Source organism: Xenopus tropicalis, chromosome 2 (assembly GCF_000004195.4).
Source record: "Xenopus tropicalis strain Nigerian chromosome 2, UCB_Xtro_10.0, whole genome shotgun sequence".
Lineage (NCBI taxonomy): Eukaryota > Metazoa > Chordata > Amphibia > Anura > Pipidae > Xenopus > Xenopus tropicalis.
Genome location: NC_030678.2, coordinates 112157170 through 112175231, shown reverse-complemented (window position 1 = coordinate 112175231; position 18062 = coordinate 112157170). Strand labels below are relative to the sequence as shown.

General features: G+C 42.3%; 1 protein-coding gene across 4 annotated transcripts in view; it reads right to left on the bottom strand.

Annotated features, from left to right (window-relative positions):
- gas6 (growth arrest specific 6) overlaps window positions 1-10833 on the bottom strand; it is a 41182-nt gene extending 30349 nt beyond the window's left edge. Inside the window, exons 1-4 of one of the 4 annotated variants that reach the window (XM_012956916.3) lie at window positions 10737-10833; window positions 9694-9786; window positions 8402-8557; window positions 6767-6933 (exon numbers count right to left, since the gene is read on the bottom strand). In XM_012956916.3, coding sequence (XP_012812370.1) covers window positions 6767-6933; window positions 8402-8471 — 237 coding nt within the window. In that variant the 5' untranslated portion in view covers window positions 8472-8557; window positions 9694-9786; window positions 10737-10833. 4 annotated transcript variants of the gene reach the window in all.
- Between the last annotated feature and the right edge of the window lie 7229 nt (window positions 10834-18062).

Sequence of the window (18062 nt, the reverse complement as noted above, 5' to 3'; positions counted from 1 at the left end):
AGTCCGAAGTTGCCCTTTGAGGAAACTTTAGCCTGCTTCAGAAAGTAGCCACACCTTGCATGTTTCCCCACCGGCGATTTGCATTCTAGCCGGTGGGAAGGAAAAAGGAACATTTGTTGCCCAAGGCAGCCACAATTTACCATGGGAGACAAAACATCCAGTGTGTTATTGCCCGCACAGAAGCCCAAGTACATACATGCTGTTAATCACTGATCTATCACTCACTCTGAGGAAAATAGTGAGTTCCGAGGCCAGGATTTGTGGAAAGGCCACAAAGGCCCGGGTCCAGGGCGGCAGAATTTTGGGGGGCGGAATGCCGGCAAGCTGCATCCGAATTCAGTCCAAAGTACTGGGGACACGTGGAAGATCTTTAAATCTCCCATGCGCCAATTCCCAGTGCTCCAGATGCGAGAAAAAAAAATATGCACGTGCACTCACATTTGTCGCCGGTGAAAGGGTGGCGGAGGTGATGAGCTGTGCAAGCCTAGAGGCACCTGCAGTTTAAATCGAGCCCTGTGATTTCCTTCAGGCTGTTTGTATAAATCAAACATAATTTAGGGCAGTGTTTGCAAATAAACTTACTCCAACCAGTGGCTTGCTGTTGCTCTCAGTGGCCTCAAAATAGGTGGCCATTTTTATACTTTTGGCTTAGGGACAGAAAACAGTTTTACTTCAGGCAAAGCCTCCTGCAGGCTAGAAGTCTACATGGGGCTTCTAAAACGCCAATCACAGACCTTATTTGGCATCCACAAAGAACTTTTTTCATGCGTGTGTGGCTCACCAACACTTTTTACATCTAAGTTTGGCTCACAAGTAACAAAAGGTTGGGGATCCCTGTTTTACACCAATAGAAGAAAAAGCTTTAAGTTAATATTAGGGCTACATACAGCTTTGTTCCCCAAAATTTGAACTGTCCCCCATTAGAAGGCTTGGATCAGAGCCAGTAAAGGTAACATTTGGGTATACAGTAATGCTAAAAACAGTTCAAAGTTAAACTAAGGGGTAGAATTTTAGTACCAGAATGCTGTAAATATTAAACTTGTGCTATCCACTCTTTATTTCCCATTTTGTAGAGTCAAGTTCAATACAACTTAGATAATACACTAGAAAAGATTTGTAACTGAAAGTAGATATAATTAAAATGAACATGACATGAATGATATATAATCTCTGCAGAATGTGCTGGTTCCATATAAATAAAGAATATTATTATTATTGAGCATAATAATTGCACCTACAAAGTAACATGATTTTGTCCAGTATCTGGACATGGTAAATTAACACCAGTTAACTTTGACTTTTGCCTCTGAGGAAGCTGATTGTTCAGAGAAATGCATCAGGTGAAAGTGATGTCACAGGTGCAGGCAGAGCCATGAGGGGAGCATACACTCTGCCGGGATCCTCCTCTGAAATGGGACAGTAGCCTTGCCAACTGGTGTATTTTATTTGACTGATCTAAATGGACTAAATGTGAGTGCAATTTGTTTTAATGAATTAATATATATTAAACAGTATTATATTATTTGGAATTTTTCTTTTTATTGAAATCTGAAGAAAAGGAGAGATCTGCTTAATTTAATGACTACAGGCAACGCCTCCAACCATTGGTTTGTAAATTGGTACTTCTACTAGATTGTGGATGTTTAACAGCATGAACCCATAGAACATCTGATTTTACGCACTATTTGTTTGAAAAAGGAAAAGACAGTTTGGCATTTTCTGTAACACAGGGTATTAACTTAAGTGTATTCGAACTACTACACTATACGAGTACCTGATTTCTCTGTTGCTATAGGCGCTGATCTATTTAAGTATTCTGTAACTTTGACTGGCCTCGTATAGCTAGAATAATAAAAAAGACAAATGACTGGTTGCTATCAGTCGATGGACAGTACAAATTTTATCTTACAACATAGGCATTTACAGCATTGTAGAAATGATGCAGAAGATCCATAATGTGCATTAAAAAATTATAAATTAATGGCTATGTAGAATATTCTGTTATGCTACCGCTCTTTTATTATTTTAGGTTGTGGTGATATCATGGTTGGCATTTAGTGCACATTCTTCTGCTAACACCATATTGGTGAACAAACGTTTTTCCAACAAGAGTGATTGCAAATTTCCATTTCACAGTAAATAGGATATGTTTTTCATAGCATCATTTTATGTTGTGCATTTTGCCAAACTACTGTGGTGAACTGAATCCCGTCAGGATGAAACAAACAGTGCTGAAGCTGCCAATTCCTGCTTCTAATTAAAGGCACTACTCCTCCATTTATGGCACGTAGTAAGTAATGCATGAAAAAAAAACATTCACTAGATGTGGTACCTATAGGAGGCTATGCATTTAATTGTGTGCACTTGCCAGTGGGGATTAGCACAAGCAATAATGCTGCATGTCTAGCTGCTGAAATGACAGCACTACTGCCAGAGATGTTTGTAAACTAGCTTATTTGACAAAAGGGATATTTGTAGTATTTGCAATTAGGATCTTCCAAATGGGCAATACAATATTTATTACCTATGCATACTTGCACCTCTTCCTTGCATTAACAATCTTGAAATCATAAATTCTATGCCAATATTTTGTACAGCAATTTTAATATAGAAAAATCCCTGCTGTCCAGGTCTCTTAGATGATTTTAAGCATTTGACTGGTGGGGAATGCTAGAATCTGTAGTTCACAACAGCTGGAGTTCACAGATCTCACATTCTGTACTACAGCCAGAGAGCCTTAGGTGACAGAAGGTAATCACATTATAAAATCCCACTTTCTCTGTTCCCTGAATTTTTCACTTTTGGCAGAAACTCCTCTATTAAAGCATATGTTCTTGGAAATCTCATCAGGCCCTCCTCATGTTTTTTTAAAGGGAAATGAACCCTAAATGTACCTGGATTAGAAACTTTGGGAATATCTAGCTGCTGCCGTTGAGTTCTCTTGGAGATACTTTGCCCCCTCTTGATAAAGAGCCAGTTAGGCTTGAAACGTTTCTGCTGACTGTATTAATAAAGGCATTTTAATTAAATTGACAGTGCTGCCTATAATCATTTAGATACTTTGCCTGGCCATGCCAAGAGGCACAGTTTAAGGAAAAGAGGAAGCCACCTTCCAAAGAATATTGCAAAGAATGTGTCTATAAGACCATAGGGGGTGCTGCAGCATTGAGGTGACTGAGACTTTTGATTATTTGGTAATATATTGAAAGTGTCACTGACCCCCTATAACCCCAGGGCACCCCAGAAGTTGTAGGACCAGCTTCCTCTATAGTTTCACTCCTGCCTTTCAAATTTCTTCACATTAAGAGTGCACATAAATTAGTGTTATAGTAAAAGCTTTCCTAGTTACTGTTGCTGCAGAGATTATGATGCTATGGTGCTTGATGTTTAATCCTTGGCATATTAATTAAGGCCAGCAGATTTAGTAAGTGAAATATTAATAAGCCTCCTACCTAATAAAGTATATTTATATATTTATTTCCTGGTACATATCACACATTTCAACAACTCTTTAGAGATTATACATCACTTACATCACTCCCTAACAGTGAAGTTTACAATCTAAAGGTGGCCTTACACAGGCAGATTTTAGCTGCCGTTTTGTATGATTCTTGGACCGTGTGTGGGTTCTGAATTATCGCCCTGATAATTTTCGTACAATGGTGATTGGTTGTTTAGCCAATAGGACAGGTTAGAAAATTTCAGTTGGTTAATGAAAAAAATCTGCGCCTGTATTGTTTATTGGATGATATTCTTGGGGGACCTACAATGGAAGTCACTTTTGTACGATTGGTGTCTGCCAACTATTTCAAGTTCAGAACATCCTCCGATTTATCTTTTAAGGGCTTTATCGTGCAATTTCAGTCGAAATATTAGTTTTAGATTGTTGCATTTAAACGTATGACCGATATCCAACTAATATCTGAAAGTGTATGGCCACACAGAGCTATTTAGTAGCACAGTGCTGTCCAACTGGCGGCCCGCGGGCCACATGCGGCCCGCGACCCCCCTCTGTGTGGCCCCCCACCTGTCTGGCTGCTTTGATGGCTTACCTTTGAGTAAGCATTAAATGGTATCAGTTCTGAGATTAACAGCCCCCCCTGCATGGTTCTCACCTCAGATTCAGGCTGTAATCCCTCTGTATTGTTTAAAAATGTAATCCCCTGTGTTTTTCACACCTTTTAGTTTCTGCATTGTTCACCCCCTGCAGTGTTCACACCTCAGACTCACTTCTTCACACCTCAGACATAGGTACTGTAGGCACATACAGCCAGCATAGGGCAGGCAGAGTATGGCACACACAGGAAGGGTAGGGCAGGCAGAGTATGGCACACACAGTCAGGGTAGGGCAGGCAGAGTATGGCACACACAGGAAGGGTAGGGCAGGCAGAGTATGGCACACACACAGGAAGGGTAGGGGAGGCAGAGTATGGCACACACAGTCAGGGTAGGGCAGGCAGAGTATGGCACACACAGGCAGGGTAGGGCAGGCAGAGTATGGCACACACAGGCAGGGTAGGGCAGGCTGAGTATGGCACATACAGACAGCATAGGACAGGCAGAGTGCTGCCTGTGTGTGCCATACTCTGCTTGCCCTATGCTGCTTGTGGGAGGTAAACCTGGCAGGGGTTTGTTGTGGGAGTTTGTTAGCAGTTGGAAATAGCCATTAAATGGTCCCAAAGGTGTGTAATTATGTACTGGGGGTTGCTCTGCTATCCACAGGGGAGCAGGAGGCATATGGAATTTAAGGGTATATCTTAATATGACATAATTCTTTCACATATGAATGATGGTTGATCTCCCCACAGTAAGGACCAAGCATTTGGGATTTTGCTGTGCTACCACCATTGTGATAAAATAGGTGTGGTTTGAAGTGGGTGTGGTTTCAAAAAGGGGAGTGGTCAAAACTGGCTTCCATTAGCGGCCCTCCACCATGTATGCTAGAGAAATTCCGGCCCTCGGCACCGTAGAAGTTGGACAGCACTGTAGTAGCAGATATTTGCCATAATTCTTAAACACTAGAAAATACCCTGCCATAAACAATACTGGGAATTGCCTCTGCTAAAACACATGTAGAGACAATTACCAGTAAATGATCAGCATTGCCTATTTTTTAGCTGTAACAAGTAGCTGCTACTAAGTAGCTCCGTGTGTCTTTGCCCTAAGTTGGCAGCTTATTTGGCTGTGTATGGGGCATGCCGATAGGCCTACCCAAGCGATATCTGCTGGAAAATCGATTAACATCAAAAATGTACATCCACACACATACTTGTACTTATTGAATGTTTTATGCAGCTATTTGTCCCACACAGTTGGCTATTCTGGCAAGTCTCCTATTTGGAACAGGCTCCTGCACTATTCAGTATTGCTCCAGCCTAGGCGCCCAGTTATGGGTCAATACAGAATTAGAGGGCTGCATTCAAGGGAGATATTTCATGTGAAAAATGTGTACAAGTGTGCATATACACACATTAAGTGAATAGTCATAAGGTTTAAATAACTGTTTGTACATCCATGCTGCATTCAGCAATGTGCTCTTGTTCCATCCCTAAATCAGTGAAAAAAAAAAAAAAAAAAAAAAACAGACACACAAAAGAAGCTTTGTCTTTGGACACATGGATGACCAGGCGGCAGGAGGGAACATATGGTCACTTAAACAGTGCCAGCACATTGTCCATTAACCTGCCATCACAGTGGGACTATGGCACCACATGTGTGCAGCGACACGTTCAGAATCTGCCTGTCAATGTGCACATGGAGAATATTTTGGTCAGAAAACACTTAAGTGACCAATGTATGACCGAGGCCTTAGCATTTCCCACTATTAACACTCTAGTACAAAGCTGGATGAGGCCCTTCAAGGTATTTTATGGCCGCTAGTTTGCTGAAGAGCGTCATAGACATAATCACTATAATATAATTCTTTTTAAAGGAGTAGTACCATGGGGCCACCCCAATGGCCTACCCTACAAATATTTGTCTGAAAATCTACCACATCTCTATCAGACAGTGTAGAAAATATTGTCATGCCTTCCTAGGTCCCCCATTATCATTGTTAGCTTTGGGGGGTTAAAGGATCTGATCATCCTAATTTGGCCCATTGTGTTGGTGCCTACATTGGGTAAAGATCCTCTTGTCTTAAGGTGGCCATACACAGTAAGATCCACTCACTTGGCGACCTCGCCAAGCGAGCAGATCTTCTCCCAATATCCCCACCTACGGGTGGGCTAATTGGGTTGTTTGACCCTGGGGCCAAACTATCGAATTGGAATGGTGGGTATAGGCACCGTCGGTTCCGGGACCACATCAACGAGCCAGTGCGGTCCCCAATCCAGTGGAAAAATCAAACCTGTCCGATCGATATCTGCCCGATTTCAGGACAGATGTTGATCGGACAGGCCGGTCATTCCTGCCCATACACAGGCACAAAAGCTGCCGAATTGGTATAAAGGGTCAATATTGACAGCTAGAAACGGACCATGTATGGCATTGACTGGTGCTTTTGATACTCAGTGTTGGCCATGAGCAAGTAATAAACATCAGTACTTGGCTTTCCTAGAGCTGACAGCGAGTGTCACTTAAATGTCACCTGCAGTTCTAAAAACAACAATATAGTTGCTACATGTGTTTGGTCTTGTTTCCTATGGAAAACAACATTGCTCTCCCATGGTATCTGTCACACAAGAAACAATTAAAATCTACCTATAGCCAGCAACAACATGTAGCAGTTACTAGTCCGACTGCATAGAATTACAAAAGCACTTACGGTTTCTGGGTCATTTTCAAAGACTTCTCTGGCTTCCTCTTTGCTGCACTGCTCTTCCACACACTCCCTTTCCAAGTGCCCCTGTTTGGTCTCTTCGAATATATGGTTTGCCCTCCGCTGCCTCTGACGCAGGAACTGGGAGGCATCTTTGGCAGACAGTACGATGGCTAGATATGTCCCATGTGAAAGAAAACATAATCAGCCCCATCAATGCACAACTTTCCATACAATACTACAATTCAATATCTTCATCTATCGTAATCGGTTTATCACCACATCAGCACTTTAATGTAAAAGAATCAAAGTAGTCCTCTTTAAAATAAAAGCTAATGTCTAGACCTTCCAGACAGAGAATCAATAATTCAGTACTGAGTGCCATTTTATGGGGCAGAATTGTCTATTAACTGGCAGAACAATATATCACCTTCCCAAAAAACAAAACTGACTTTCAATTTTAGATAGCGCTCACTTTTTAGTGGCATTATACACAATAATTTGTAACAAAACCTTGTTTCTTGTCTTATTTCTTACAATTACTGCTCTCCTGTAAATCCCTATATAACAAAGTGCCACAGTAGGCGTTGGATTCCTGAGTGTATCTCAGGAGGAACTGCAGTAATAAGAGACCAGCTGATCTCTTCCCATAACTCTCAATAAGCACGTGGCTTATGGTACACTAGGGAGCAATTACTAAAAGAGCGCATAGATGCTGATGATGGGAAACAACTGGCTGCATATTCGGGGGACTATTGCTGTAAAAGTGCATGAACCTTGGGATTATGTCACAGATATATATAGTACTGTGACTCACTATAACAGGTTATGGTAACAAAAGTTGTGTGTGAGCCTACAACAAGCTTGGGTAGATTGTAGCCCCTCTAGCTACTCCCATAATCCTCTAGGTAACCAAGGGGGCTATGAGGTGTATTGTAAAGGCAACAGGAATCCCACTGTACTCTGTGTTCTCTTTTATACAGGAGGTAATGTGACAATGGATATTTATGTTTAGTAAATAAACCACACACTGACACCTGCAGGAGGTAAGTGCTTGCTCAATGTAGGTTACCCATGCCCAAAATAAGCACTTAATATCTTTATATTTTTGTTTAAAGCAAATAAACAACCAAAGTTCAAGGCACCCAAAAAATACCTGCTTGGGTTTCTCAGAAAGAAGCCATGGGTATATACAATTGCAGCCCTTTAAATTAGGGTAAGTTTTTCTTTTTGTTTCCTATATTGATCTCTCAAAAATTCCAAAAATGTAGTCTAAATCATTATTTCGATTTTTATTTTGTAAAAATGCTGAGCTATATCTTGCTAACTTTCCCTGACACTAACTCACACTGGGAAGGGAGACACAACCCATATTAATATCTGGGAGCTGTAGGCCAGTTGCTGAAATACCTAGAAATGCTACTGGGTGCCATCATTTTTAACCCTTTGGCTCACTTCTGCAAGTTATGCCATCACACCTGAATGGAAGCAAAGTGTGAGTGGCCATGGTGCAGAGACTGAGCCCACCCCAAGGCCATGCAGTGTGTGGGTACAGCAAGTAATTCATGCACCTCCCCCCTAAAGTGCTTGCCCCCTACACCAGAGATAAGTGCCAAGAGGAGGGCATGCCCCTTTACTCACTGCCATGCAAGGGCTCAGCAACCAGGAAGGTGAGAAGCAGCGTGGTTGTCAGGGCAGATGTCGTCCTCATGTTGTGCGCACAAACCCAGCTACAGAGAGGTCCGTCCTTGCTCTAGTAGCGCCTGAGATGTGGAGCCAAGATCCCTCCAGTAGCTCCTGTGTGAGAGAAAAACATTCACAGCCAGAGCAGCAGCAGCCCCAGCGGGGGAGTCACTGGCTTTGCCTCACTCCCTCCCAATCATTTGATAAAAGTTTGCACACATATACAGACACACCTATATGAGCCTGGCTCCGGCACAAAAGCCTTTCACACTCCCCGAGCGTGCAGGGAGCAGGCAGACGCCTCTCTCGGGCATAAGAAGAGAGAAAAAACAGCAGTCTCTTAAAGGAGCACTAGCATGAGTGGAAACAGAAAAATATCATGCAGTTCTTAAAAAAATATCTGAAATTTACAGCCATTCAAAATTAATTGGCTTTCCTATATAAACCAAATTGCTCTGCTGTACTTTCACTCTGCTTCTGTTCTGGGCTGAATAGAGTGGGCGTGCCCTTACTCCCCTGTAGCTCCGCCCATATCAGCTCCAGCACACACATACACAGCTAGAGAACCTGTAAAAGCCACCGACAGAAAAGGTGTTATAGCAACACTCGAGCAAGTTCGTACGTACACTGTTTGGTCGCCCACACGGTGACGGTAGGGCACCCTTTCATTGCTTAATAGCCAACACCAAGTCTGTCTAATTATTGCCTGATAGCGGAGCCCAGACGAACTGAACCCCTTCATTGCCTGGTAGCCAACAATATCGACGCATTTTTGGTTTAATGGTACATTCGTGAACAAGTTGCGGTGGACACTTCTTAGCAGGCGCTTACTATTGTGCTAGAAATTGTAAAGAACAGCTCAACATTGTAGCTAAAATGTACTTTGGACATTGCACTGCGTGCGTATATTATCCAGTTATCCCAGTACAGGGGTTACAGGAAACGGCACGCAGGGCAAAATAGTCTCATGAAATATTTACCTCTGTACGCAGAGTACACTATACTCAATGTCACCCCCCCCCCCCCCCCCCCAATCACTTTGAATGAAAATTGCTGGCGCACCCAACACGACTGCCCCGGGCACTCAGGCAATTCCATCGAAGGTAAGGGGGGGGGGGGGAGGTAATGGTAGTGTCCCTTGCACATGGAACTGCAAAACTAAGCTGAATGTAGATATTATTAGATTTATTTTTACCAGTTGAGACTAAAAACTGCCCTTATCTTTTCTTTGATCTCTACCTGTCACTTACCTGTTCTGCTGCGCCAGAGTGCGTTCTGTCTCGACTGATTATTTTTGAAGACTTGTTGCTGCAGCACCAAGCAGTGCAACTATGCATGTGATGCTGTCACACAGGGACATAGAAGAGAGTGAAACAGAGCTTAAGCAAACTGGCTGATTAGCAACCAGACAAATCACTACCACAGAGAATAGAGTATTAAGCCAGTCTGTCAGTCCCAGGCACACTGAGCATTTAGAAGCTCTTAAATACGAATAATGTCCTATTGCACTCTGCCCTATATTTGTCATATTTTAAAAAGGCATACAATGGATTCTTTACAGAGAGTCTCTACACCAACACACTATGCAAAGCAGAGAGACTTCAAGAATCCAAAAGTCCCAGAATCCATCAGGGGCTGAATGACAATGTAAGCCTAAGGGGGGTTGAGGAATGGCTTCAAGGATATAAGCAGACAATACTGGTTACCTTTCAATCTGTGGAATCAGGTAGGTCTGACTAACAAAATACAATGATATCAACATGGGCTGTTTTCTGCTCTTTTGTCTTTCCCAAGAAAAAGTGGCATAGAAACAAAAACACCCCATGCATGAGGTTCAGTGAAGTCATTTTACCCTTAAAAGGCAGATACATATAAATTATACAAACTGCAATGGTTACTTAGCAATAAATTTGGATATGTGACATTTTTCTAGGCTTCGTAATAAACCGACTGAAGTCCATGCCATGTATTGGAGTAAGCATTCTTATTTGGGAAGGGCTGCATGTTGCAGACTATACTGTTTTATATAAAGCATTACTTATCATTGTTTATAGGCCATACACACCAACATTCTGATCTGGAGAGTCAGACTCGTGAAATCATTTTTAAAGCATTAGCCTACATTAGTCTATTTCATGAGTCAGAAACTTGGTATATATGATACAGATTTAGAGCACACTAACCTGAACAGAATATATAAAATTTGCCTTTTTTACATGGCAAAGTACAGCAGGTACAGTGCCAAGAAATGCTTATAACACACAGCAGATGGCACACACACGCAGGGCAATACCGTGTGTATCCAGCAGAAGTGGTGCAGCTGCGTGCAGCTGTACAGCTCAGTTGCTCCCTGGGGTAGCTAAAGGGCAGGGGACTGCACACAGGGCTATGCACTTTCAGAAGAGTTGCGTCTCCTCCCCCACTTGAGGCTGTTTTTATTTGCAACACAATGAAAAGAAAGGAGCTAGCGATGGCACCACCTGCTGACAATACCCAAACAGCACTGATATGATTCCCAGTCTTAAGACTGTAGTTTCACATTCCTGTCAGTGATTTTTATCTAAACAGTTTTCTTTTAATGTTTGACATTCTATCTAAACAGAGTTTCTCTTCTAGTGTTTGCAGCTTTGGGTGGCCCAAAATCAAGTCTTGCAATTTTATGATCAGCACAGGATGTGCTGGATTATATCATGCTAGGTGCACAGCTAATATATACTGTATATATATGTGTGTTCTATCTCAAATAAATACACATTTTATACAGCAATGCATGGCATTCCGATGGTGGTGTGGTCCATTTATACAATGGTTTTTAAACTGATTTATAAATAGGTAGAATTTACTGATCATCAAATATCTGGCTGCTGTGGGTTATTATACCACTTGCAACTGAGACATTTACCACATTACCCTTACAGATTGTTAGGGTACCTATATCAACCAATCAGATCTTTGCTTTAAGTCAATAAAAGCTGCCAGTGCTTGCCAGATTGATATCTGTCCAAAAATTATCCAGAAATCTATTGGGCAGGCTTGAAAATCCCATCAGGGACTGCATTAGAATGTATGATCCAAGATGATTGGGTCAGCTCAGTTTGACCCACCATGTTGTTGTCCAGATCAGGGACTCGAGCAGATCTTGTCAAATGAGCGGATCTTTCCCCAATGTGGCCACCTAAAGTGGTCAGTTCAGGCTTATCTGATCATTTGGCCCTAGGGATACTGGGATACAGGCTGTCGGGGTGAGGATCTTATTAACCAGCTGAATAGGTACTCAATCCAACCAGAATTAAAACCTGCCCAATTGACATGTGGCCAATTTTCAGCCAGATACCGGTTGGATAGGCCCATCAGAGGGGCCCCATATACAATCAGAAAAGCTGACAAATTGATCTGAAAAGGGCAGCTTAAATCTGCTTGTGTATGGCCAACTTAAGAATGAACTAAAAGCTGATGATCATTTTCAATATTTGTTGTAGTGATGTGCGTGCTGCCCTGATACCTGGGTCAGACGGGTTCCGGCCTACCTCAGCAAAACAATTGCGGGTCGGCCCAGCTTCCAGCTCTCTGCTGGCTGCTAGCTCTCTGATTTATAGGAACACACCTGCCCTCGCCCCTATTGTGACGTCATTGTCGGGTCTATAAATAGAGGGGACAAGCTGCGTCGAGTAGGATTCGGGCTGGGAGCGGGTAGGTTTGGGTCGGGTTTTAGTCGACCTGCACATCACTAATTTGCTTTCTAGCCATATAATTACAAATGATGTAATTATGCTACAAGGCTCGGTAATATTAATTTTATTGAGAGCTTGCAGTTATGGACAGAGAAAGTTATACTGAAAGATTATACACTGTCAGTTCAGAACATATAATGGCTCAAGGGAATTGTACATAAACTAGGTTTCCCCTGGCATTATGTGTCACCTGATTTTTAACCCTTTCTATGCTTAAATAAAAATGAAATGTGACAAAATGGCTAGATTGTGTGTCTTTTAGATTATAATTATATACATATTGCACACTGCGTGTACTATCGATAACCAAGTAAATCACTGTAATTGACTTACAGAAGAAAGTGAATTAAATACACAATAATGATTGTTGGAACTGCTTGTATAAATAATTATATTGGTGAGAATTTACTATGAGCAAAGTAATCCTGTGCAGACAATAAAGACATTTTAACGAGTTTTAGCTTCCCCAAAAAGAGAGAAACTTGTTTCCCAGTGGGAAACCTTCTGTTGATGATCTCTCTAAAGAAACATTTCACCCTCCTCCCCACAGATACATTTTTCCATTTCTAGTGGCAATCACAGTGAAAGTAATTGTGTGACCAGCTCTGTCTGTTCACAGCTGTTGGTCTGGCAGAAGCTGGGCTTCTAGAGAAGAACCCAGCAGGCATTGTAGTGTTCCCTAAATAAGGTGTTACTGATGTTGCCACACATATTGAATTTGTTGCCTGCTCGCTTAAAGGAGACATATGCTATAAAAATTATGAATGTACCAGTGAATTATACTCCTCTAGATATAGAAGGATTGTGCTTAAAAAAGTTGTGTTTCAGACTGTCCCGCCCATCTGTTTCACTATCTGCTGGCTGAATCCTCTGGATGTGCAGGGGAGCCGGTGGCACTCAGTACAGTGCTCTGTAGGATAGGAACCAATCAGCAGCTAGGCTGACCTAATAGGGAAATGAAGCCTGTCTTTGCTTGTGCGAGTGCAGGGCTGTGATTGGCTCTCCCCCCTCCTACTGTGCTTCTGGGAGAGACCATTAGGACACACCCACCCTTCATATCAAACACAGAAAACTGATAGGATCTATAGGGAGCTCCAATAAAGGGGCCATTTTTACAGATAGGATTAATTTTCAGCACCATATATTATTCATAATTGCCTACAAAATTAGGGTTTCCCCATTTATCCAATATGTCTCCTTTAATGAACAAATTAGGATGTAAAGGTATGGGACCCATTATTCAGAATGGACTTTTTTCTGGATAAGGGGTATTTCCATAATTTGCATCTCAATACCTTAAGTCTATTAAAAAGTCATTTAAACAGTAAGGGCTTTGGCACACACAACATCTCCCTTGTCGCGGGCAACTAATCTCCCTGAATGCCATCCCACCGGAGAGAAAGTAAATCGGCGGTGGGATGGCATACGCAGCGCTGCGATTTCCCTGAAATTGTGGAAGTTTCCTCTCAAGGCAACTTCCGTGATTTTGGGGAAATAGCGGCGCCGCGTATGCCATCCCACCGGTGATTTACATTCTCTCCAGTGGGATGGCATTTCGTGGAGATTAGTCGCCCGCGTCAAGGGAGATTTGTCGCGGGCGACTAATCTCCCCGTGTGCCAGAGCCCTAAGGTTGAAGACACTCAGAGCTACTAGAAGCAGCTACTTGTCGTGGTTACTAAAAGAAAATGCTGATCATTTACTGATAATAGTCTCTATGTGTGTTTAAGCAGAGACAATTCTCAGTACCTAATATCTAATTTTTCATAAGGTTATGGTATGACATGCAACCTTTGGAGCTCTGCTTGTTGCAGTATTTCAGTTTACCGGTCTCCAGTTGCACAATAGTTTTTTTTTATTATGTTGAGTTATAAAACCCAACATACTGTTCTTCGACTTCAGCTTATTCTTCCACTTTTTCTTATTGTGTTGGGTTGAAAACCCCAACATACTGTTCTTCGACTTTGGCTTATTCTTCCGCTTCTTCTTCTTCCGCTTCTTCTTCTTCCGCTTCTTCTTCTTCCGCTTCTTCTTCTGCTTCTTCTTCTTATTCTTAGCGCCCCCCATTTTCTAAACGCTACTCCTCCTACAGTTTTAGGGGTACAACACCCAAACTCCCCACACGTCTTCGCCCTATAGCGGAGCAGGTTGTTTGTGTGGGAAAATTTTCAAACTGCTGCCGCACTTAGAGCTTTGAAGCTGCACCCCCCCACTTGAATAACATAATAATAATAGTGTCACCCCGAATAAAAAAGCGACATATGTTGGATGACCCAAAGTGGGAGGGGCCAACAACAGCCAATCAAATTTCACCCATTGACTTTAATGCAGAAATTGAAACTGCTGCCAATCTTACAGCTTTGAGGCCACACTCCCCAAACTTCAATCACATAGTCATGGGGTCAGCCTGAATTTAAATATGATGATTGCTGGATGCCCAAAAGTGGGCGGAGCTGTGAACAGCCAATCAGATTTTACCTATTGATTTGGTGGAAATTCAACCTGCTGCCATTCTCACAGTATTAACACCAGGGTCCCCAAACTTTTTACACTTGGTCACTAGGGGACTGCAGTTTTAGATTTGAAAAGTGGACGGATCCACCAACAGCCAATCAAATTTCACCGATTGATTTTTATTGGTTTGATGCCAGAGTTCCCAAAGTTTGCACAGTCAGTTACTGGGTGACTACACATTCAAGTTTGTTTGTTTTTTAAAACCGCAAAGTGGGAGGGGCCAACAACAGCCAATCAAGTTTTACCCATTGACTATTATGGGAAAATTTAAACTGATGCCAGTCTTACAGCTTTGAGGCTACACTCCCCAAACTTGAATCACATAGTCATGGGGTCAGCCTGAATGAAAATATGATGATTGTTGGATGCCCAAAAGTGGGCGGAGCTGTGAACAGCCAATCAGATTTTACCTATTGACTTGGCGGAAATCCAACCTGCTGCCATTCTCACAGTAATGACACCAGGGTCCCCAAACTTTGCAGGGTTAGGCACAAGGTAACTGAGGTTCAAGATAAGAAAAAGTGGGCGGAGTCAATAACAGCCAATCAGAGTTTACCTATTGACTTTCAATGGGGAAATTCAATCTGCTGCCATTCTCACAGAATTAACACCAGGGTCCCCAAACTTTTCACAGTTGGTCACTAGGGGACTGCAGTTTTAGTTGGCGGAGCCACCAACAACCAATCAGATTTCACCTATTGATTTTTATTGGTTTGTTGCCAGGGTTCCCAAACTTTGCATAGTAAGACACTGGGTGACTACGCATTTAAGTTTTTTTGTATTTTTGGAAGTGGGTGGAGCCACCAACAGCCAATCAGATTTTACCTATTGATTTTAAATGGGGAAATTCAACCTGCTGCCATTCAACCCAACATACTAGGGGACTGCATTTTTAGGTTTTAAAAAGTGGGTGGAGCCACCAACAGCCAATCAGACTTCACCTATTGTTTTTTTTGGTTTAAATTTAAAATGCTGCTTTTCTCACACTATTTATGTCAGGGTTCCCAAACTTTGCACAGTCGATCTCTGGATGACTACATATTCAGGGTTAGAACAAGTGGAAGGAGCCACCAACAGCAAATCCATTTCCACCCATTAGATTTCATTGGTTTATATTTAAACTGATGCCATTATTTAAAATTTTATTCCAGGGTTGTTAAAGTTTCCAGAGTTAGTCACTGGGTATTTGCCGTTCAAAATTAGAAAAAAAAGTGGGCAGAGCCACCAACAGCCAATAACATTTCACCTATTTACTTTCAATGGGGAAGTGTAAAATGCTGTCAGTCTCACAATTTTTATGCCTGAGCCCCCAAAATTTGCAAAGTTGGTCACTGGGGGACTGCAGTTCAAAAATAGGAAAAGTGGGTTGGGCCACTAACAGCCAATCAGATTTCATCCATTGAATTTTATTGGTTTAAATTTAAAATGCTGTCATTCTCACACTATTTATGCCAGGGTGCCCACTGTTTGTCACTGGGTGCCTTCGACTCAAGGTTAGAAAAAGGGGGCACACCCACCAATCACAATTCACCTATTGACTTTTATTGGTTTAAATTTTAACTGCTGCCATTCTTTAACCATTAATCCTAGGGTCCCTAAACTTTGCAGAGTAGTCACTGGGTAACTGCAGTTCCAGGTTAGAAAAAGGAGGTGGAGCCACCAACTGCCAATCAGATGTCACTTGTTGACTTTCGTTGGGGAAATTTAAGTTGCTGCCTTTCAGACACTATTAAAACCAGGGTCCCCAAACTTTGCACAGTGGGTTTTGCTGTATAACTGTGGTCCAAGGTCAGCGAAAGTGGGCAGGGCACATTCAGTGACTTCAACCCAACATGAAGTTTGTTCTCAAACTTCCCTTTCTAGTTATTATTATTCTTAGCACCCCCCCCCCCCCATTTTCTAAACGCTACTTCTCCTACAGTTTAAGGGGTACAACACCCAAACTCTCCACACTTCTTCGCCCTTTAGCGGAGCAGGTTGCTTGTGCTTTTCTAAGCGATCCTGCCCCCCATCTTTTTGTGGCGCCGCTCCGAACACCCCAATTTTCCCATTGACAGGGAAGATTTTCAAACTGCTGCCACTCTTACAGCTTTGAAGCTACAGCCCCCAAACTTGAATAAAATGATCATGGGGTCACTCCGAATGAAACAGCAACATTTGTAGGATGACCCAAAATGGGAGGGGCCAACAACAGCCAATCTAATTTCAACCTTTGACTTGAATCACATAGGCATGGGGTCAGCCTGAATGAAAATATGAGGATTGTTGCTCAAAAGTGCTCAAAAGTGGGCAGACCTGTGAACAGCCAATCAGATTTTACCTATTGACTTGGGGGAAATTCAGTCTGCTGCCATTCTCACAGAACACAAAGGTCCCCAAACTTTGCAGAGTTTGGCACCAGGTAACTGTGGTTCAAGGCAAGAAAAAGTGGGCGGAGCCACCAACAGCCGATCAGATTTTACCTATTGACTTTCAATGGGGAAATTCAACCTGCTGCCATTCTCACAGTATTAACCCCAAACTTTTCACAGTTGGTCACTAGGGGACTGCAGTTTTAGTTTAAAAAAAGGGGATGGAGCCACCAACAGCCAACCAGATTTCACCTATTGAATTTTATTGGTTTGATGCCAGGGTTCCCAAATTTTGCACAGTCAGTCACTGGGTGACTACGTACTCAGAGTTAGAAAATGTGGGCGGGGCCGCCAAAAGCCAATCACATTTCTTTCATTGTTTTCAGTGGGGAAATTTTAACTGCTGCCATTCTCAAATTTTTAATGTCAGGGTCCCCAAACTTTGCACAGTTTGTCACTGGGTGACTACGTATCAAGTTTAGAAAATGGCAATAGCCAATACGGTTCAGGATTAGGAAAAGTGGGTGGAGCCACCAACAGTCAATCAGATTTTAACTATTGATTTTCAATGGGGAAATTCAACCTGCTGCCATTCAGACACTATTAAAACCAGGGTCCCTAAACTTTGCACAGTGGTTTTTACAATATAACTGTGATCCAAGGTTAGAAAAACTGAGTGGAGCCAACAACAGATCAGATTTCATTCAGTGACTTCATGTTTTTTAAACCAACATGAAGTTTGTTCTGAAACTTCCCTTTCTAGTTCTTCTTTTTCTTCTTATTCTTAGCACCCCCCATTTTCTAAACGCTACTCTTCCAATAGTTTTAGGGGTACAACATTCAGATTCTCCACACTTCTTCATCCTATAGCGGAGCAGGTTACTTGTGCTTTTTTTTCTAAGTGATCCCCCCCCCCGTCTTTCACAGGGAAGATTTTCATACTGCTGCCACTCTTACAGCTTTGAAGCTACTCTCCCCAAACTTGAATAACATAATCATGGGGTGATCCATGAAACAGCGACATT